The sequence below is a fragment of the Leopardus geoffroyi genome, chromosome E1, assembly GCF_018350155.1.
Source record: "Leopardus geoffroyi isolate Oge1 chromosome E1, O.geoffroyi_Oge1_pat1.0, whole genome shotgun sequence".
In the NCBI taxonomy this organism is placed as follows: Eukaryota; Metazoa; Chordata; class Mammalia; order Carnivora; family Felidae; genus Leopardus; species Leopardus geoffroyi.
In genome coordinates this window covers 25,704,827-25,726,863 of record NC_059330.1, presented here as the reverse complement: position 1 = coordinate 25,726,863, position 22,037 = coordinate 25,704,827, and the positions used below count along the sequence as shown (strand labels likewise).

The window sequence follows — 22,037 nt, the reverse complement described above, 5'->3', positions numbered from 1 at the left end:
AACTATTCTTATTTATGTGTCATAAAACATGATGGAGGTTTTTCCAGTTCTCCAGTCTTATACTGGAAGAAAATGGACCCTGTTTGAATGAATGATTATTGAGCCAAGTGATTTCTAGCACTTGTTTTGCCTTCATCAATGTATACTGTAGTCAGGTTAAGCAACAGCTGTTGCCAAAATGGGCCTTATTTCCTCCAAGTGCTGCTTCAAGGTACAGAACATGAAGGTGTAAATACATCTGTCTTTTGCCATTTGCAGTTCTACTGGCCTTGTGTATGTCTTGAAGTAAGACAGATGGTCCCTGACATTGCACAGGCTTCCAGGGATATATATTTCCAAAAATAAGAGGGCAGATGTGAAATATGGTAAGCACACGTTTTATCCCCTCAAGGTTTGAACTGAGGCTTCTATCTCAATTTGAATATTCTAGTATAGGATCCTAGGCAATCCTTAAAAAATCTCTGTGCTAGAAATACAACATTTTGTGCTTATTTTGACTTTTTGCCAAATATCTAGGACATGGAGTAAATAAAGGTTGATGTAGCCTAGGTAAGTACATAATTTTATTAGATATATTATCAGGTATACTGGAAGTAGTCACAAAACTTACATGTCTATAAATGAGTCAGCTCTGTGCTTTATTTCTACATATTCTATGTCAAATACTTCTTGTTAGTTTTATTTTTAAAATGCTACCAAAGGCATTTCATAGAAGCAAAGTTAGAGTAAATGAGAATTTCTAGAATGAAAAGAGACCTGGAAAATGAAAATCCCATTTGCTCATCACTCTGGTAACCTTAATATAGCAAGCAAAATTCTCAGTAAATGTAACAAAATTTAATGGAAATAATGCAAATTAGCTAACTACAGTCATGAGACTTGGTCATAGTAAAAAAATGTTAATAAAAATGAAATAAATATAGCTTTTAAAATCTAATGGGATGAAATCTAATGATATGAGATGTATGGGATTTGGTTCAAATCTCAGCATATATAAAAAATGGAAATTAAGGGAATTTTTTTTCTCATAAAACAAACATTACTTTTGGTAAGGCAAAATACATGTATTTCAGTGAAAATGCCAAATTTTAAGGTAATAAAACCATAAATTGTATTCTAATAATTCTATGAACAAATGTTGGGGTGACTTAGAATAAAAATTATAAGGAAATTACACTATAGCAATTTCTGGATATAATCAACAAACCCTTCAGAAAATGGATTAGAGGGGGTGTCTGGGTGGCTCAAGTCAGTTAAGCATCCAACTCTTGCTTTCAGCTTAGGTCATGATCTCACAGTTCGTGAGTTTAAGCCCCACTTCTCAATCTCAATCTCTCTCTCAAAAATAAATAAATAAACATTAAAAAAAAAAAAAGAAAGTGGCTTAGGGTATTAAGTCTCGTAAGAAGAGCCAACTATAAGTTATTAATACTATTATCAAAGTGTTTATAGGTCACTGTGATCTGTGTTAATAGGAAGCCAGAGAAAATAGCAGGAGGGGTGGGGAAAAAAAGAACAGCAGGTGGGGAGAGCGGAAAATAATGGGCAGGGTAATAATGTGTGCTACACTAATGGCTCTGCCACAAGTAGAGAAGTCATTACAGACAACTCTACGAAGAAGACCAATAGTGAGTTTTAAAATCTCTTCTTTTGATAACTGTACTATAGTTATGTAAGAGAATATCCTTGTCTGTAGAAGTTATATATTGAAATTTCTAGGAATAAGGAATTACCAACTCTACTTTGAAACAATTTAAGAAAAATATGGTGTGTGTGTTTGTATGTGTGTGTGTATGCACACGTGTGCGTACATGTATGGGCAGAGTGCGAGAATGTGAATGATAAGGCAAAAATATTGGATTGTCAACATTTGGGGAAAATGGGAATTCATTTTACTGGTCTTATAACTTTTTTTTGTAAATCTGAATCCTCCGAAAATTTTAAAAATTACAAACCAAGTATTCGTTGTGGAACAAATATTCTCTTTAAACACTTCAACACAGGACATGCTAAAAAGAATTTAAAAACTCAGCAAAAATATAATGGTCTGGGAACTGAGATAAAAAACCAAGTCAACAATGCAACATATGTACCTTGAACTAATATTAATTCCAAAGCACATAATTCAAATTCATTTAAGTTATTTCATTAATAAATAATTACTAAGTTGTCTATAATATAAGGGAGCCTAATGTATGCAATCTAAAAATCTAAGAATTGTGACTAAGTTTTTAAAAAGAAAAGAAACAGAATTTATCCAAGTTCATAAAATATGGCAGTGGAGGGAGACACCAGATGATTAATAGTTTCTGTCCATCTAAGGGCAGAGAAATAGAGAGTAGCAAGAGAGAGTGTGAAAGAGTGTGAAAGACTTTCTCTTTTTATTGTGGAAAATTTCAAATACATACAAAAGTAGGCTCAGTTTCCACTCCTCCTCACAACTATGTTGAATTAAATTCTAATATAATAGGATTTCATGCATAGTACCTCAGTCACTGTCTTAGAAAAGCTTATTTGAAAAAGAGAGTTAATTCTTTACATTATAAAAATAGCATAGCTCGTAAGTTTTAAAAACAATAAACACCAGAAACAAAGCTAGAATTAAATTCAAGAAGAACAATTTTGAGTATTCTTTCACTTGGATTCAGGAAACACACACAAAAACTCATAAGTACTTTGCAGAATTGTACAATGCTCAGTTGAATCAAAAAGGTACAATTATGGATGATTTCTATAAGTAAAAAAAATAACTTTAAAATTATGATTCAAGATTTAGTCTAATTTTTATTTGATTCTACATCCCAGAAAAGTAAGAGAAAAAATGAATGAACAGTAAATAACCTCTTCATAACCTCTTTCCTATTAATAACTACTGTAATTTTAAATATTTTTATGCTTATTTATTTTTGAGAGAGAGAGAGTAAACAGGGGAGGGACAGAGAGAGAGGGAGACACAGAATCAGAAGCAGGCTCCAGGCTCTGAGCTGTCCGCACAGAGCCTGATGCGGGGTTCAAACTTACAAATAACGAGATCATGACCTGAGCCGATGTCGGACACTTAACTGACTGAGCCACCCAAGCACCCTTTACTTATCTTATTTAAAAAAAAAAAGAAACTAAAAGAGGAAAGGGAAGCCAACATTCTATTTAAATCACTGAACATAGTTAAAAAGCTGAAATTAAAAAAAAAAAAAAAAAGGGATACAGGCCCAATGATCTATATCATAACATGCCTAATTTGGGACCTAAGTATATTTTTCCTTCCCCCTCCCCAAATATGCCACAAACTCCATTTTATTTCTGCATTCAGCAATAAGATCACTTTGTATACGAATACCACCCTACCAGGTAGAGGGTCCATTTCTGTGCTATGGTGAAATCGGGAGTTCAAAGGCTTTATCCCTGGGCATGAGTATTTCTTCTCACAAAAGTGACTTCTATAAACACTTTACCATCCAACACAAAAATATTAAGACCTATTGATATAGTAGCCAAATAATATAATCTATTTCTTTTGTTGGAAAGGCCCTGAGGATTGTTTGAAGCCAGGATTGGGTTTTCTCTGAGCTACCTGCAGACAAAATTTAAGACAGTTGTTTCATTTCAAATTAGATAACAATCTCAGGATTGCTTATTGATGAAACAGGTAATCTGCCTATAGATATATATTTTTCTGGTACAAATGGAATTTCAGAATCATTTTGCGACTGATCATCTAATGATATCTTAAATATAGTACTTTATTTTCAAGAACTCAAAGAAGTGAGTTTTATATTCCTAACCAGTAGCAATTAAAGATTTTTTAAATAGCTAAAATAAGCACAGACACATCAAGTGAGTCATCAAATGTCTTTGTGGATGTTAATGACCAATCTTGAGTAAAGCCCAAATTTTAGGACTCTGGCTTTTGAAAACTACCCATAATATCACATTGTCGTAACACTAATGACAGATTATTATTTGTAAATTATACCACGATATAAGTTTTTTTTTTTTTCCTTTAAGTTTCAGAAACATGGTTGTCATCTAACAAAGTTCTTTCCTTAGTATTTGGGCCAGGTAAAATCTGGTGGTCATTATAAACACAGATTATGTCCACAAAAGCAAGAAACTGAAACTGTACTTTCAGACAAAGCCGCAAGGCAGCAAGTATAAGACTGAGTAGATGGGTCTGGTTTTTATTAGCCAGTACTAGTTTTCACAACTTGTCACTGCTTTGTCTTTGCTATGAATGTATGTGCACATGGTTGTATTTGAGTATGTTTGTACATGTTCTATACTTTGTACTTATTCTGCTGCCATTAAGTCTCACATGGGCTGGAAATGAAGAACGTACTCAAACGACCCAAAGAAAATGTGTTTTATTTTTATGTATCCAATCCTCTAAAGCAGCTATTTTAGAAAGTAGCAAGCCTAAGGCCTTACCCTGTTCGTTTGGTGATGGTCCCCAATGTCATTGGTTGCTTGATTTGTGCAAGAGGCATCAATACCATCAAGCTGGGGAGAGGAGAGAGCCGAGGGTTGCCAGGGTTGTTGTTGGCAAAATTATTGTAGGAGTCTTGGCTGTTTAGTTTCCCTACAAAAAGAAAAATAAAGAAAAGCATCACCAAGAGATGTTGCCTTCTCTCATGTGATTTGCACTCACTCTACTAACCATTTAAGAAAGTTATCAAAGGCAGAATTGATTCTAAAAGAATCATGGTTATATGGATGGGAAAAAACAAAGGATACTGGTAACACCAAGTGTGACTTGATTATAAACAGAGATTTTAGTCTTTGAGGATAGAGGAATGGAAGATACAGAAATGGATGGATGTTAAGTGGTTATACAAATAATTAGTATAAAATCTAATTATAATTTTATGATTTATGAAGGAATATAGGATAGTAACAGAAAACAAAACAGGAAGATATAAGGTAGTCTAGAGGAGGCATGAAGCAATTCTCTAAACAAGCTGAAAGTAAGTGGGTAGAATATTCCAGCCACAGCAGCCTGTGAAAGCTGGGAGGGTGGAAGAAAGAGGAGTCATGAGATGAGTATCCACAGAGAACAGGAGACACAGGATGAGTAACAGAAGTCATAGGTAAAATCATCACCTTCTTCCCAATATCTACCACCCTCCATCATAAAGTTTAAAAACAAAAATCAACACATTTCCCTTTATTTTATGCTGGGCATTAATATAAAAAATAAAAAGAATAGTCATTATGGCTCACTAGTAACCAGGAAAAACAAACTCATCTGTGAAATAAAATCTGATCTGCAGAGGGAATAATTACTTTCAGCTCACTAGTAAGCCAAATTCCTCCTACATACTTATCTTTTCTCCCTCTCCATGGTATTTTCCAGAATGTCCTATAAATGAAATCAGAGTATGGGGCTTATGGGGTCCAGCTTCTTTCATTTGCCAATAAGCATCTGAGATTCACCCACTCTATATTTTCTTGAAAGTATCAACAGATCTTTCCCTCTCCTCCCCCCCCCTTTTTTTTAAGTGGGCTTCATTCCCAGCACAGAGCCCAATGTGGAGCTTGAACTGACAACGCTGAGATCAAGAGTCAGATGCTTAATCAATTAAGCCACTCAGGGCACCCCAGATCTTTCCTTTTATTCGTGAGTATGATGGAATTATATGGAATACTTCAGTTTGTTTATCTAGTCACTGCTTTTGGCTATTAGGTTTCCAGCTTTTGGCTATTAATGAATAAAGGTGCTATAAACATTTATGTACAGGTTTTGTATGAATATAAGCTTCCTTTTTTGGATAAATAATCTAAGAATGGAATTGCTGGTCATAGTAAATGAATGTATGCATGGACATAATAATTGTATGTTTTAAGATTGTAAGAAAATGCCAGTTTGACAAAGTACCTGAACCATTTCTCATTCTCACCAGTAAAGTATCATAGTTCCAGATCTTCCATATCCACACCAGCATTTAGTATTGTCATTCTTTTTGATTTTAGCTATTCTGGCCTTTATTTGGATTTCTCTAGTGCATAATACAATGTAGTACTTTTTTGTTCATATACTTGTTATCCATATTTCTTTTTTGATAAAGTATCTGCTCAAATCTTGTGCCCATTTTAAAAACTGAGTCAATATTTATGCTGAGATATAATTCATATATTGTGAAAGTCACTCTTTTAAAATGCACACTTCTGTGGTGTTTAGTATATTCTACAGTGTAGCACAACCACGACCACTATCGAATTTCAGAATATTTTCATCACCCAAAAAGAAAGCCCATACCCATTGGCAATCACTCCTCCTTTGTCCCACCTCTCAGCCTTTGACAACCAGGAACCTCCTTTTTGATTCTATGGCTTTGCCTATTCTGGATGCCTTATAAATGGAATCATATACAATGTGGCCTTTTATGACTTAGTATCTTTTCAAGGTTCATCCATGTTGTGCCACATGTCAGTAGTTCATTATTTTTTATAACCAAATAGCATTCCATTGCATGGATGTACCACATTTGACTTATCCATTTATGTGTTCTCAAGTTTTCTTGGGTATACACACCTAGAAGTGGAACATTTCAGTCTGTATTTAACATTTTGATGAACTGCCAACCTGTGGCTGCACCAATGTATAAGGGCTCCAACTTCTCCACATCTTCAAAAATACTGTTATTGTCTACCTCTTATTTTAGCCATCCTAATTTTTTTTAATGTTTATTTATTTTTGAGAGACAGGGAGAGGCAGAGGGCAAGCAGAGGAGGGGCAGAGAGCAAGAGGGACACACGGAATCGGAAGCAGGATCCAGGTTCTGAGCTATCACCACAGAGCCCGATGCGGGACTTGAACTCATGAACTGTGACAGTATAACCTGACCTGAAGTCAGATGCTCAACCGACTGAGCCACCCAGGCGCCCCTGTTTTAGCCATTCTAGTGGGTATGAAGTGGTGTCTTATGTGGTTTTGATTTGCATTTCCCTAATTACTAAGGATGTTAAACATCTTTTTCATGTGCAGTTTGGTAATTCGTATATCTTCTTTGGAGAAATGTCTAATCCGAAATATTTGCCCATTTAAAAACTGGATCGTCTGGGGCTCCTGGGTGGCTCATTTGGTTGAGCGTCCGACTTCAGCTCAGGTCATGATCTCACGGTTCATAAGTTCGAGCCCCATGTCACGCTCTGTGCTGACAGCTCTGAGCCTGGAGCCAGCTTTGGATTCTGTGTCTCCCTCTCTTTCTGCCCCTCCACCACTCGTGCTATGTCTCTCTCTCTCTCTCTCTCTCTCTCTCTCTCTCTCTCTCTCCTTCTCTCTCTCTCTCTCTCTCTCTTAAAAATAAACATTTTTAGAAAATTAAAAGTAAACAAAATAAAAATTGGATTGTCTTTTTACTGTTCAGTCATAAGTTAATCATATTCTCTGGATACAAGCCCCTGGTCAAATATATTATTTATAAATATATTTGTCCCAAGCATAAGAGACTGTTAAAAACTGAGAACAAACTGAGGGTTGATGGGGGGTGGGAGGGAGGAGAGGGTGGGTGATGGGTATTGAGGAGGGCACCTTTTGGGATGAGCACTGGGTGTTGTATGGAAAACAATTTGACAATAAATTTCATATATTAAAAAAAAAAAAAAAGAAAGGGAGAAAGACATCACACTAAAGATGTGCTGAGATGAACACAGGAAAAGCCAAAACCGTGAGTTTTATTGGAGATATATACTGTGGGGGGTGGCAGGGGTATGCCTGGGTGCCTCAGTCAGTTAAGCATCTGACTCTTGATTTAGGTTCAGGTCATGATCCCAGGATTGTGGGATCAGGCCCTGTGTGGAGCTCTGCACTGAGTTTGGAGGCTGCTTAAGAGTCTTTCTCTCCCTCTGCCCCTCTCCACTCCCACCCTCTCGTGCGCATGCTCTAAAAAAATAAATAAAATAAAATAAAATAAATATATATATATATATTTGTCCCATTACATGTGTTGTCTTCTCACCTTCTTCATGATGTTTTTTGAAGTATAAAAGTTTTTAATTTTGATAAAGTCTACTGTATCCATTTTTTTCTTTAGTTGCTTATACTTTTATTGTCATATCTAAGAAACCATTGCCAAATCCAGGGACACAAAGATTTATGCCCATATTTTCTTCTAAGAGTTTTATATTTTCAGTTCTGACCTTTAGGTCTTGGATCTATCTTGAATCAATTGTTATAAATGGTGTGAAGTAGGGGTTCAATATCATTACTGTGACTTTTGGATATCCACTTGTTCCAGTCTTTCCACTGAAAAGACTCTTCTTTCCCACATCAACAGATTGTCCTGGCACTCTTGTTGAAAATCAAAAGGCTACAAATGTAAGGAATTATTTATAGATCTTACTCTCAAATTTTAAAAGATCTTTATATATTCTGGACATAAGCCTTTTGTAAATTTTCAAATATGTTCTACCACCCTGTAACTTGTCTTCTTACAGATCTTTCAATAAGCAAAAGATTTTTTCCCATAAAGTCCACCTCATGAATTTGTTTAGTATATGTGGTGTTGAATTGATGAACTATTTGCCTAACCTAAGGTCAAAAAATTCAATCTAAAAAATTTTAAGTCTTGTATTTTATCTTCATATATATAATTTATATCATTTGTTACATGATACAGTTAATTTTTTAAGGTATGAAATGTGATTTTTTAAAAAAATAACAATGACATGAAATGAAACAAATGAAAGCAAATAAAACAAAATCTCCAAAGTTTAAGTGAAGTTTATAGCAACTTTACATATTAGGATTTTTTTTGTTTATTTTTTAATCAGTGCCCTGATATTAATGATAAAAATTTTATGATATTACCGATATAAAATATTACTGATAATGTCTATTACTCCAGTATTATGATAACTGAAGCCTGAGACAAGGCAGGATCCATGATCTCTGTAATTTTTTGATATATTCACCAAATGACAAATTTGAGCTAAATTTTGGTGAGCTGAAGTGGTAAATTTTGGTGAGCTGAAGTGGTATGCCAATTTGGATTGCTTTCTTTTTTTTTTTTTTTTTAATATGAAATTTATTGTCAAATTGGTTTCCATACAACAAACACCCAGTGCGCATCCCAACAGGTGCCCTCCTCAATGCCCATCACCCACCCTCCCCTCCCACCCACTCCCCATCAACCCTCATTTTATTCTCAGTTTTTAAGAGTCTCTTATGGTTTGGCTCCCTCCCTCTCTAACTTTTTTTTCTTCCCCTCCCCCATGGTCTTCTGTTAAGTTTCTCAGGATTGTTTTCTTAACACAAAAAGAAATCGTATTATAATTACTGAAAAGAAAGAGAACAGTATATCAAAAGGGAACATACTATATTCTGGAACAGAAGCACCCACTTGGACATTTATTATTTCTATATTATTTGGTGTCACCACCTTGTGGCCTACAGCTACAAAATTCAAATTAGTTACAGATCTCATAGAGAGAAGGCTATGAAATACAAAGACAGAAATTGTTATTATGTTATCAAAGTTCTCTTCAGATACAAGCCACATGGGATTAGAAATTTTAGAATATTTTACGTGTTTTTCTGAATGTCCATGTTTTGAAATGCTGTCATATTGGGAATTAGGTTCCTAAACAACTCATAACTTCTAAAATAGACATTACACAAACATCTACCCAAATGCACACAGAATTCACTAAAAATGTGCTTTTATTTTCAAAATTCTTAGCACCCCTGTTCAGTCACCTTTTTCCAAGGAAAAATTATTGTGAAGCACCTCTGTCCCAGTAAATAATGGTTTTTCAGAGGGACTAAAGATAGAAAAAAAAAATAGAGAAAAATAATATTGAATTTCATTTCTTTTAGTCAGTGGTTTCATGTCACTGTATTCAACAAAACCTGCTGCTTCCACCAACGTTGTCATTTATTTGCAAAGATGCCAGCTAGGATTCTGATTGGAACTGCAATGAGTCTGTAGATCAGCTGAGGAACTACTGCCATCTTACCAAGCCAAGAATATGAGATGTCTTTTCATTTATTTAAGTATTCTTTAATTTCTTTGAACATTATTTTGTAGATTTCAGGTACACGTTTTATACTTCTTTGGTTAAATTTAGTCCTATTTTATTCTTTTGGATGCAACTTGTAAAAAGAATTATTTTTAATTTCACTTTTCAGACTGTTAATTGCCAATGTAGAAAAATACAATTAATTATTGTACATTGATCTTATACCCTATAATCTTTGCTGAACTTGTTTATCTCAGTTTCTTGTGGATTCCTTAGTATTTTCTACATACATGATCATGTCATCCTCAAAGAAGAAAGTTTTACTTCTTCCTTTCCAGTCCAGATGACTTCTATTTATTTTATTGCCTAAAAGCCTTGGTTACAACTGCCAGTACAATATTGAACAGAAGTGGCAAGAACAGACTATGATTCATTTTAAGTTATTTTTTGTATATGGACTGAGGTGTGAGTTGAGGTTGTGTTCATGCTTTGAAAGTGGATATCAACTTGTTTCATCACCATTAGAAAGATGATCCTTTCTCCATTAAATTGCCTTTTCATCTTTGTCAAAAATCAAATGACCATACACGTGTGCATCTATTTCTAGATTTTGTTCCATTGATCCATGTGTCTATCCTTTCACTAATACTACATTTTCTTGATTACTGTAGTTTTTTTTTTTAAGACAGAGAGAGCGCACGTGTGAGCCTGTATGAGTGGAAAGAGTGGCAAAGAGAGAGGAGAGACAGGATCCCAAGCAGTCTCTGTGCTGTCAGAGCAGAGCCAGACACAGGGCTCGATCTCACAAACCGTGAGATCATGACCTGAGCCGAAATCAAGAGTCGGACACTCAAGTCACTGAGTGACCCAGGCACCCTGTTGATTACTGTAGTTTCATAGTGATCCATGCACTTACACAGAAACTTTACAGAAAATTTTCCACACTTTCCATGTTATAAAAACGAGTCCAGTGTTTATAACTCAACAACTCTTACATACAGAAAACACTTTATTGACCCAATGTTATTTTCAAATAATTGTTCTTAACTTATGAAAGTTATCTGCCCCAGTTCAATGGTTAACAATAAATATTGTATTTTATAAATAACAGCAAACAGTAAGCATTTTTTTTTTTTACTAATTTGTAAGTGGAGTGTTAAAGTCCCCTGCAATTACCACATTCTTATCAATAAGGTTGCTTATGTTTGTAATTGTTTTATATATTTGGGGGCTCCTGTATTCGGCGCATAGGCATTTATAATTGTTAGCTCTTCCTGATGGATAGAACCTGTGATTATTATATAATGCCCTTCTTCATCTCTTGTTACAGCCTTTAATTTAAAGTCTAGTTTGTCTGATATAAGTATGGCTACTCCAGCTTTCTTTTGGCTTCCAGTGGCATGATAAATAGTTCTCCATCCCCTCACTCTCAATCTAAAGGTGTCCTCAGGTCTAAAATGAGTCTCTTGTAGACAGCAAATAGATGGGTCTTGTTTTTTTTAATCCATTCTGATACCCTATGTCTTTTGGTTCACACATTTAGTCCATTTACATTCAGTGTTATTATAGAAAGATATGGGTTTAGAGTCATTGTGATGTCCGTGGGTTTCATGCTTGTAGCAATGTCTCTAGTACTTTGTCTCACAGGATTCCCCTTAGGATCTCTTGTAGGGCTGGTTTAGTGGTGACGAATTCCTTCAGTTTTTGTTTGTTTGGGAAGACCTTTATCTCTCCTTCTATTCTAAATGACAGACTTGCTGGATAAAGGACTCTCGGCTGCGTATTTTTTCTGTTCATCACATTGAAGATCTCCTGCCATTCCTTTCTGGCCTGCCAAGTTTCAGTAGAGAGATCGGTCACGAGTCTTATAGGTCTCCCTTTATATGTTAGAGCACGTTTATCTCTAGCTGCTTTCAGAATTTTCTCTTTATCCTTGTATTTTGCCAGTTTCACTATGATATGTCGTGCAGAAGATCGATTCAAGTTACGTCTGAAGGGAGTTCTCTGTGCCTCTTGGATTTCAGTGCCTTTTTCCTTCCCCAGATCCGGGAAGTTCTCAGCTATTATTTCTTCAAGTACACCTTCAGCACCTTTCCCTCTCTCTTCCTCCTCTGGAATAACAATTATGCGTATATTATTTCTCTTTAGTGCATCACTTAGTTCTCTAATTTTCCCCTCATACTCCTGGATTTTTTTATCTTTTTCTCAGCTTCTTCTTTTTCCATAATTTTATCTTCTATTCTCTCCTCTGCCTCTTCAATCCGAGCCGTAGTTGTCTCCATTTTATTTTGCAACTCGTTGATAGCATTTTTTAGCTCCTTCTGGCTGTTCCTTAGTCCCTTGATCTCTGTAGCAAGAGATTCTCTGCTGTCCTTTATACTGTTTTCAAGCCCAGTGATTAATTTTATGACTATTATTCTAAATTCACTTTTTATTATATTGTTTAAATCATTTTTGATCAGTTCGTTAGCCGTTGTTGTTTCCTGGACGTTTTTCTGAGGGGAATTCTTCTGCTTCGTCATTTTGGATAGTCCCTGGAGTGGTGCAGGACTGCGGGGCACTTCTTGAATAGCTTGAATAACTTGCGTTGGTGGGCGGGGCCTCAGTCAGACCTGATGTCTGCCCCCAGCCCACCGCTGGGGCCACAGTCAGACTGGTGTGTGCCTTCTCTTCCCCTCTCCTAGGGGCGGGATTCACTGTGGGGTGGCGTGGCCCATCTGGGCTACTTGCACACTGCCAGGCTTGTGGTGCTGGGGATCTGGCGTATTAGCTGGGGTGGATCGCAAGGTGCACGGGGGAGGGAGGGGCAGGCTCAGCTGGCTTTTCCTTCGGAGATCCACTTTGGGAGGGGCCGTGCGGCACCAGGAGGGAGTCAGACCCGCCAGAGGGATGGATCCGCAGAAGCACAGCTTTGGGTGTTTGCGAGGTGCAAGCAAGTTCCCTGGCAGGAACTGGTTCCCTTTGGGATTTTGGCTGGGGGATGGGCGAGGGAGATGGCGCTGGCGAGTACCTTTGTTCCCCGCCATGCTGAGCTCTGTCGTCCGGGGCTCAACAACTCTCCTTCCCGTTGTCCTCCAGCCCTCCCGTTCTCCGAGCAGAGCTGTTAGCTTATAACCTTCCAGATGTCAAGTCCCGCTTGCTGTCGGAACACACTCGTCTGGCCCTTCCGCTTTTGCAAGCCAGACTCGGGGGCTAAGCTTGGCTGGTGGGCCGCCCCTCCGCCCCAGCTCCCTCCCGCCAGTCCATGGAGCGCACACCGCCTCTCTGCCCTTCCTACCCTCTTCCGTGGGCCTCTCGTCTGCGCTTGGCTCTGGAGACTCCGTTCTGCTAGTCTTCTGGTGGTTTTCTGGGTTATTTAGGCAGGTGTAGGTGGAATCTAAGTGATCAGCAGGACGCGCAGTGAGCACAGCGTCCTCCTACGCCGCCATCTTCCCAGGATCTCTCTTTTTTTACTAATTTGAATTAATAAGACAAATTTATATAAAAAAAGCAAACAATCCCCCCAAGAGATCAGAATGAATATCTTATTTCTAAATGACATCCTGAAAGACATTATTTTTTTTAGTTTGTATTTAAATTTCAGTTAGTTAACATATAGCTTAATAGTTTCAGGTGTACAATATAGCAATTCAACACTTCCATACATCACTCAGTGTTCATCACAAGTACACTCCTTAATCCCCAACACCTATTTAACCTATTCCCCCGCCCACCTCCCCTCTGATAACTACCAGTTTGTTCTCTATAGTTAAGAGTCTGTTTCTTGGTTTCTCTCTCTCTCTCTTTCCCCTCCTCTTTTATTCGTTTTGTTTCCTAAATTCCACATATGAGTGAAATCATATGGTATTTGTCTTTCTCTGCCTGAATTATTTCACTTAGCATAATACTCTCTACCTCCAGGCACATCTTCGCAAATGGCAAGATTTCATTCTTTTTAATGCCTGAGTAATATCCCATTGTGTATATATACCACATTTTCTTTACCCATTCATCAGTTGATGGACATTTGGGCTATTTCCATAATTTGGCTACCGTAGGTAATCACTGCTATAAACACTGGGGTGCATGTATCCCTTTGTATCTGTATTTTTGTATTCTTTAGGTAAATACCTACTAGTGCAATTGCTGGGTTGTAGGGTAGTTCTACAACTTTTAGTTTTAACTTTTTGAGGAACCGCCACACTGTTTTCCAGAGTGGCAGCACCAGTTTGCATTCCCACCAACAGTGTAAGGGGATTCCCCTTTCACCACATCCTCGCCAACACCTGTTGTTTCTTGTGGTGTTGATTTTAGCCATTCTGACAGTTGTGAGGTGATGTCTTATTGTAGTTTTGATTTGCATTTCCTTGATGATAAGTGATGCTGAGCATCTTTTCATGTGTCTTTCAGCTGTCTGTATGTCTTCTTTGGAAAAATGTCTATTCATATCTTGTGCCCATTTTTTTTAAGTTTATTGATTTATTTTGAGAGAGAATGAGCACAAGAGAATCACAGGCAGGCTCCACAGTGTCAGTGTATAGCCCGATGGCTCACAAACCATGAGACCATGACCTGAGCCGAAGTCAGACACTTAACCGACTGAACCACCCAGGCATTCCTCTTTTGCCCACTTTCTATTGGATTATTCACTTTTGGGGTGTTGCGTTTTATAAATTGTTTATATATTTTGGATACTAACCCTTTATTGGATATGTCATTTGCAAATATCTTCTCCCATTCTAAGGCTGACTTTTAGTTTTGTTGATCATTTCCTTCATTGTGCAGATGGTTTTTATTTTGATGTAGTGCCAATAATTTATTTTTGCTTTTGTTTCCCTTGCCTCAGGAGACATATCTAGAAAGAAGTTGCGATGGCTGATGTCAAAGAATTTACTGCCTGTGTTCTCTCAAAGACATTCACTCTTAAAACAGCATGGATTCAATACAGAGGGAGAACTATCACACCATAATTAATGGTAGCTTCAGAGTTAGTGGAATGGTAAGAAGTTCTTTTTAAAAAATCATTACAAGCAGCACCTGGGTGGCTCAGTCAGTTAAGTACCTGACTGCAGCCCAGGTCATGATCTCATGGTTCGTGGGTTTGAGCCCTGCGTCTACTCTCTGCTGACAGCTCAGAGCCTGGAGACTGCTTTGGATTCTGTGTGTCTCTCTCTGCCCCTTCCCTGCTCACGTTCTGTCTCTCTCTCTCTCAAAAATAAACAAACATTTTAAAAATGTAAAAAAAAAAATCATTACAAAATGAAGGTATCTTCAGAATTAGCATAATGGCTTAACCAAATGGGACCTGTTTTTTGGGGCACAAACCTATGGCATAATCAAGTTAAATACTGATGTCTCTTCAGCAATGTAAGAAATTCTTATTGAGGAGGGCACCTTTTGGGATGAGCACTAGAGGTTGTATGCAAACCAATTTGACAATAAATTTGATATTAAAAAAAAGCTTCTCTTTCTGTGCTCACACAATGGGCAGCAAAAAAAAAAAGAAAAAGAAAAGAAATTCACACAAATTTTTATCTATCTCCTCAATTTCTGAATACAACATTTGATATCTGTAGAGGAATAACAGAAAACTTTTTTATACCAGTTAAGAAATGGGCAGAAGACATGACACAGACTTTCTTCCAAAGACATACAGATGGCTAACAGACACATGAAAAGATGCTCAACATCACTCATCATCAGGGAAATACAAATCAAAACCATGATGAGATACCACCTCACACCTATCAGAATGGCTAAAATTGACAACATAGGAAACAACAGATGTTGGCAAGAATGTGGATGAAGGGGAAACCTCTTACACTGCTGGTGGGAATGCAAACTGGTGCAGCCACTCTGGAAAACAGTGTGGAGGTTCCTCAAAAAGTTAAAAATAGAATGACCCTATGATCCAGCAATTACACTAATAGGTATTTACCCAAAGAATGCAAAAATAGAGATTTCAAGGGGCACATGCACCCTGATGTATATACAGCACCATTATCAACAATAGCTAAACTATGGAGAGCCCCAAATGTCCATCAACTGATGAATGGATAAAGACGTGGTATATATACACAATGGAATATTACTCAGCCATCAGAAAGAATGAAATCTTGTCATTTGCAATGATGTGGATGGAGCCAGAGTGTATTATGCTAAGCAAAGTAAGTCAGAGAAAGATAAATGCCATATGATTTCACTCGTATGTGGAATTTAAGAAACAAAATAGATGAAGATAGGGGAAGGGGGAAAAAGAGAGAGAGAAGCAAACCATAAGAGACTCTTTTTTTTTCTATGTCTTTTTTTTTAATATGAAATTTATTGTCAAATTGGTTTCCATACAACACCCAGTGCTCATCCCAACAGGTGCCCTCCTCAATGCCCATCGCCCACTTTCCCCTCCCTCCCACCCGCCATCAACCCTCATTTTACTCTCAGTTTTTAAAAGTCTCTTATGGTTTGGCTCCCTCACTCTCTTTTTTTTTTTCCTTCCCCTCCCCCATGGTCTTCTGTTAAGTTTCTCACGATCCACAAAACAGTGAAAATATATGGTATCTGTCTTTCTCTGTATCACTTATTTCACTTAGCATAACACTCTCCAGTTCCATCCACGTTGCTACAAAGGGCCATATTTCATTCTTTCTCATTGCCACGTAGTATTCCATTGTGTATATAAACCACACTTTCTTTATCCATTCTTCAGTTGATGGACATTTAGGCTCTTCCCATAATTTGGCTATTATTGAAAGCGCTGCTATAAACATTGGGGTACAAGTGCCCCTATGCATCAGCACTCCTGTAGCCCTTGGGTAAATTCCTAGCAGTGCTATTGCTGGGTCATAGGGTAGATCTATTTTAATTCTTTGAGGAACCTCCACACTGTTTTCCAGAGCGACTGCACCAGTTTGCATTCCCACCAACAGTGCAAGAGGGTTCCCGTTTCTCCATATCCTCTCCAGCAAGGAGACTCTTAACTATAGAGAATAAACTGAGGGTTGATGGAGGCGGGTGGGTGGGGGATGGGCTAGATGGGTGATGGGCATTAAGGAGGGCACTTGAGATGAGCACGGGGTGTTATATGTAAGTGATGAATCACTAAATTCTACACCTGCAACCAATTTTACCATATATGTTAACTAACTAGAATTTCAATAAGAAGTTTAAAAATAAACCATAAAAAAGAAAAAAATTATGGTTAAATCATTCAGTGATTTATTATGACACTCTTTAGACCACTGTAGATGCAAGATTCACCATTAGACAACTATAGTAATACTAATTTGAATCTGAAATCAGACTGCAGCACTAAAATATCACAAGCTAATGAAATTCAAGGAATGTTCATGACACATATTTCACAACTAGTAGTCAAATATTTCATGAGTGCCTTAACCTAAGATTACATGCTGTGAAGACTGCTTTCTCTGTTATCACAGAGCTTACAGTCTTATATGCATGAAACAGGAATAATTTAAATGCTAACGGCCTAGTACTGAAAGATAAGTACAAATGGGATCAACTATTTGGAGAAGAGATCATGGAGCAGATGGGACATAACCTAGGCTTTGAAAGATGTGCAAAATATGGAGATGACTAGGAGAGAAGAAATATGCTGAGCATGAAGGATAACATGAAAAGCAGAGGGTGTAAAGGGATGCCACATATGTGAGCAACAGTAAGGAATCTCTAACGAGAGGAGATTATAATAGAAAGCAGTAGGAAGATTAAATGATTTCAGTTTTAGAAGAACTTTTTAATTGAGCCAGAGGAGCAGGGACTTAGGTAAATTATTCAGCAAGGGAATATACAGATTTTGAGATCACTGAACTTTATAGGTAGGATGAGTGGTCTAGAAAAATGAAGTGATTCACTGAGAAGCTCCAAATCTTGTGATATAGTTAGCCATAACTTAAAACCCATCACCTCATAATAGTATACAAGGTGCTTCATACCTATCCCTCTCAGCATGCTATTGTATTGCCAAGCAACACCCAAGTTTGTGGGCATTTACTCTTGGTGTCTGTGTTTATGATGTAGCCTCTGACACGCAGCCCATCTGAAAGGGTAAAGTAAGTCTACCTTAAGGGTAAAGGGTTTTATATTCATATAGGTATAGTGTCTGTCTTATATTTTATTGGACATGGCAAGCAACTTATAACAATAGCTTTAATGAAAGAATAAATGGATTAATAAAACACTCCATGATGACAAGGTTCAGGAAGGTAAACTCAGAGAGAAAACTACTAACTTTGGTAATCTTCAATAAGGTCGTTTCAGTAAAGAGGTGGAAAACTCAGATGGAAAGGGATAAGTAAAAGAAACATTGATCGGAAATGATCAAGGCAATGGATATAGAACACAGATATAAGAACTTTGGGCCTGAAAATAAGACATTCTTTTGATGTCTGCAGACATCAAGATGAGTTACTGTCCCAAGCAAAGTTTTCATCAATATTCATTCTTTCACTTAATATTTTTTGAGCCTTATCAGTATAAGGCCCTGTTCTAGCCCTGGATGAATAAGTCCAAGGGCCTCCTAAAGAGTTCATAACATAATGAGACAGAAAGTATATAAACAAAAAATTTTAAATGGGCGAAAACATGCTAACAAAGATATCTGCAGAATGTCTCAGGAACAACAACTATAAAAGGGAGACATTTTTATGTTGTTTCAAATGGACAACTTAAATGGGAAGCTAAGGCATACAAATTTTAAGCATAGAGGAAGAAACCTGTATCTTTATACCTTTATTTTTCAAATAGAAAATAAAGGATAAGATGAGAGATGTGCGAACAATTACATAGCAGTTAGTAAAATGAGGGAAATGGCTTAGACAGGAAATCTCGTTAGTTGACACATAATGATCTACATGTAAAAAATATACATTAAAAAACAACAAATTTAAAAATGAAAGTTCATACTCAATAAATCAAACATACAAAAGTCATAATGATCCTTTCCTTCCCTTTTCCAGTGTTCAAAGTCTTTGGTTAAAAATAATTTTTCACTGTCTCTTGTATCATGGATTTTCTTTGAAAATGCAGCTAGATCTAACAAACCTCCAGATTTATTCTCCAGGAAAACTGGAGACTCTTCCAGAGTAGGGGCAGTGTTTTACTATTGTGGACAGCACAAATGTTTGCTGAATGAATGAAATAAATACATTTTTTTCCATATCCAGGAAGTACAGGAAAACAGAGTCCTATGATCCATAGAAAAAATTAATTTTGGAGGGACACAAAATACTTCAGAAGATAGCCAGATGCTGGAATCTATGGCTTTAGCTATTCTGCTTAGTCTCATGTTGACTGAACCAGAAGCCTAGACTTGATAACTTTTCGAACAGATCTTCAGACACTTCCTTACGGGTATATCAAGCCTAAATTTCCAAGTCAAGATTTTTCATTAAGCCTGAAGTCTCTTAATATAATGAGGTTCAGCAGGAAGAAACTTGTAGTATCCCAAGTCTTGGATGAGGATTAAGTCTGTCCCTCCATTTTATCCTTCAATTTCCCATTGGACAGAAAGGAATAGTAGCACTATTTCTTTCTTGCACCTCTCAGGCATATATATATATGAGAGTAACAGTAAAATTAAAAATTTCCAAGCTCAATGAAGAGTCACTACATATATGCTAAATGTCATTTTCACGAACTGTTCTTTCCGTTTCTCTTTTCTCTTAATTGTATAAGTACAATGAAAATAGCAGAGGTTGTTGAATTGCAGTTTTAGTAGTAAGCTTTTTAAAATCTTAAGACACATGTAATATTTCCACACACCATTATACTTTTGAATTCCAGCTGGGACAAGACCTGTAAGTGACAAATGCCATGAGAATGGATATTCTCACAGTATTTCTGGCACATCCAAACAGAGGAAGTCCCAAAGATCTCATGAGAAAATAAGCTCTTCTAAGACTCTCATCCCAGTTTTTGGGCTTACTCTATATAGATAAACTTCTATAAGCCTTCAGGCTTTTGGGTCTTTATCCAAATCCACAAGAGCTTTGATCCTTTAGAGGTTTACCAGTCTCCAAGATAGACAGAGTTCTCTTGGGAGAAAAAAATCCCAAGTTCCAATAAAATGGTTTCTCAATAAACTAAAGCAGGAATTCTATTTGGGAGTAGGAAATCATTTAAAAATCAGAATTTATAAAACATCCCTTGATGCTTAAAGCTATATTTTGTTTTTGTTTTCAGTTGTTTATTTGCTTATTATTGTTTTTATTGTTAGAATGCAAGGCACTAAACCAGTACAGTTCACACTGGGCTTTAACCACTGACTTCTGGGTTTACTTGAACAAGTTTGCATTTTTTAAAAAGGAATTATGAAAACAACCTCATGCACTCTTTTTTTTTTTCCTTCCACCTTTTGGAAGGATACCTGCAGATACCTTTTACTGAGGAACTCTCAATCTCCATACCAACATATGGTACCATTGTCTGTGTGTCAGGTTGACATGGTATAACCTGTTTACAAGAAGTTTTGCTAACTTCAAAATGCCATCTTATCATTTATGCATTGTCCCTAAGTATGTTTTCCCAGACATTCTATACTATAAAAACACAGAGGAAAAATGGATTAAGTTGAGTATAAAAGTAAAGAGAGAAAATAACAATGGGCTTTGTTGCTGCACTAGAGGAACAGCTTGTCAGGTCAGCTTTGCAGAGAGGCATATTCCCAAACCAGTCATCATTAATGGACTCACTTCCACAGGAAAAAAAAAAAAAGACAGAGTCTGAAAACTCCGGACAAAAGAAATCCCTGCAGACAAAGTAAAAACAAATTAAAAGACCCATTATAAAACACAGATGCTACAAGGAAAATAAACTTTGCAAGATTTACTGGGCTTTGACAAACGTGAACATTTGTGGAAAAGACATCAGCAACAACTCCCAGGTAATGTGGCTAGACTCCTTTCTGTTTCATCTTTACCCTCTCTTCAGAAGCTGCCAGGCTGGGATTCTTAGCTTCTGAATGCAGTGATGTGAGAACACGTGAATGTGGCAAACTGCCAGCTTCAAGAAGTTTCTGAAGCCAGAAATATCCTGAAATTGTTGACCATTTCAGATTATGCTAAATATTAAGGTTAATATCAGTTTATCTATATGTGTATGCATTTCTTCTTAAATGCAGTCAAGAGGAAAAACAAGCCATAAATGTAATTACTTGCCTCCTCTCCCACTTTAAAAACTTTCCCTATCCCACCATACTGTGAACTAAAGCAAATAAAAGCAGTTAAAATGACATTAAGCAATCAAGGGATAGAGTTATAAATCAGAAAGTACCTTAAAACAGTATCATATCAGTAAGAAAGGGAAAACTTTTTATTATAGATTTCTAGAAGCACAAACTACAGTCTGCTGCCAATGGGGGTTACAGGACTAGAATATTCTAGGATCAGAAGGTGTAAGAAACTAAGAACTATCGTGGAATAAAGTGAACCAAGTGGAGCATTTGAAGGATAAAGGAGCATTGTCTTTTGTTGTCAGTAGGGACACAGGGATAAATACAAAAATGGCAAAGGTGTAGTTGTAAAAAAGCAAAGGACACCAGGCTGTGTTGACCATGCCCTCTGGGAGAGAACTATTATTGGAAGGTCTGCATTTTTTTTCTCACTTTTTGTTCCTTATCATGGGCACAGAACTTGTTCACTTTAGGTATTCCACTTTTCAGAAGGTTTACCATAGAAACTTTTCTATATATGAGACTCCTACAATAGTATCAAACTCTCTTCTTATCACCTCTCTATACACTTATCAACAAGATCCACTCTTATTTTAGGATACAAGCCTCCCTGTTAGGGTCCTTGGTCTGCTAATATTTTGAACCATTACATTTTGTAATCAGATTAATGACGGCCACTGAAAGCCAATGTCCATATAACAACCTGGCACTCCCAAGAAGGCAGTTCTATAGAAAGAGCCCCACTCCCAATATCCCATTGTGACTGTTCTCCTCCCGTCAATTTCCCTACTCTCAGACCTCATGTAGATGTTCTATCCCCTACATATCTTTCCAAAATAAAAACTGGGTAATGAGTTCGTATGGGGATTTTTGTGTGTGCTTTTTGCTTTCCACAGACAACCAAAACTTT

The 22,037-nt window shown here is 37.0% G+C and overlaps 1 protein-coding gene across 1 annotated transcript in view; it reads right to left on the bottom strand.

Annotated features, from left to right (window-relative positions):
• BCAS3 (BCAS3 microtubule associated cell migration factor) overlaps positions 1-22,037 on the bottom strand; it is a 620,462-nt gene that overhangs the window by 325,001 nt on the left and 273,424 nt on the right. The window contains exon 17 of the mRNA XM_045490037.1: positions 4,426-4,576. Coding sequence (XP_045345993.1) covers positions 4,426-4,576 — 151 coding nt within the window. The remainder of the gene's footprint in view (positions 1-4,425; positions 4,577-22,037) is intronic.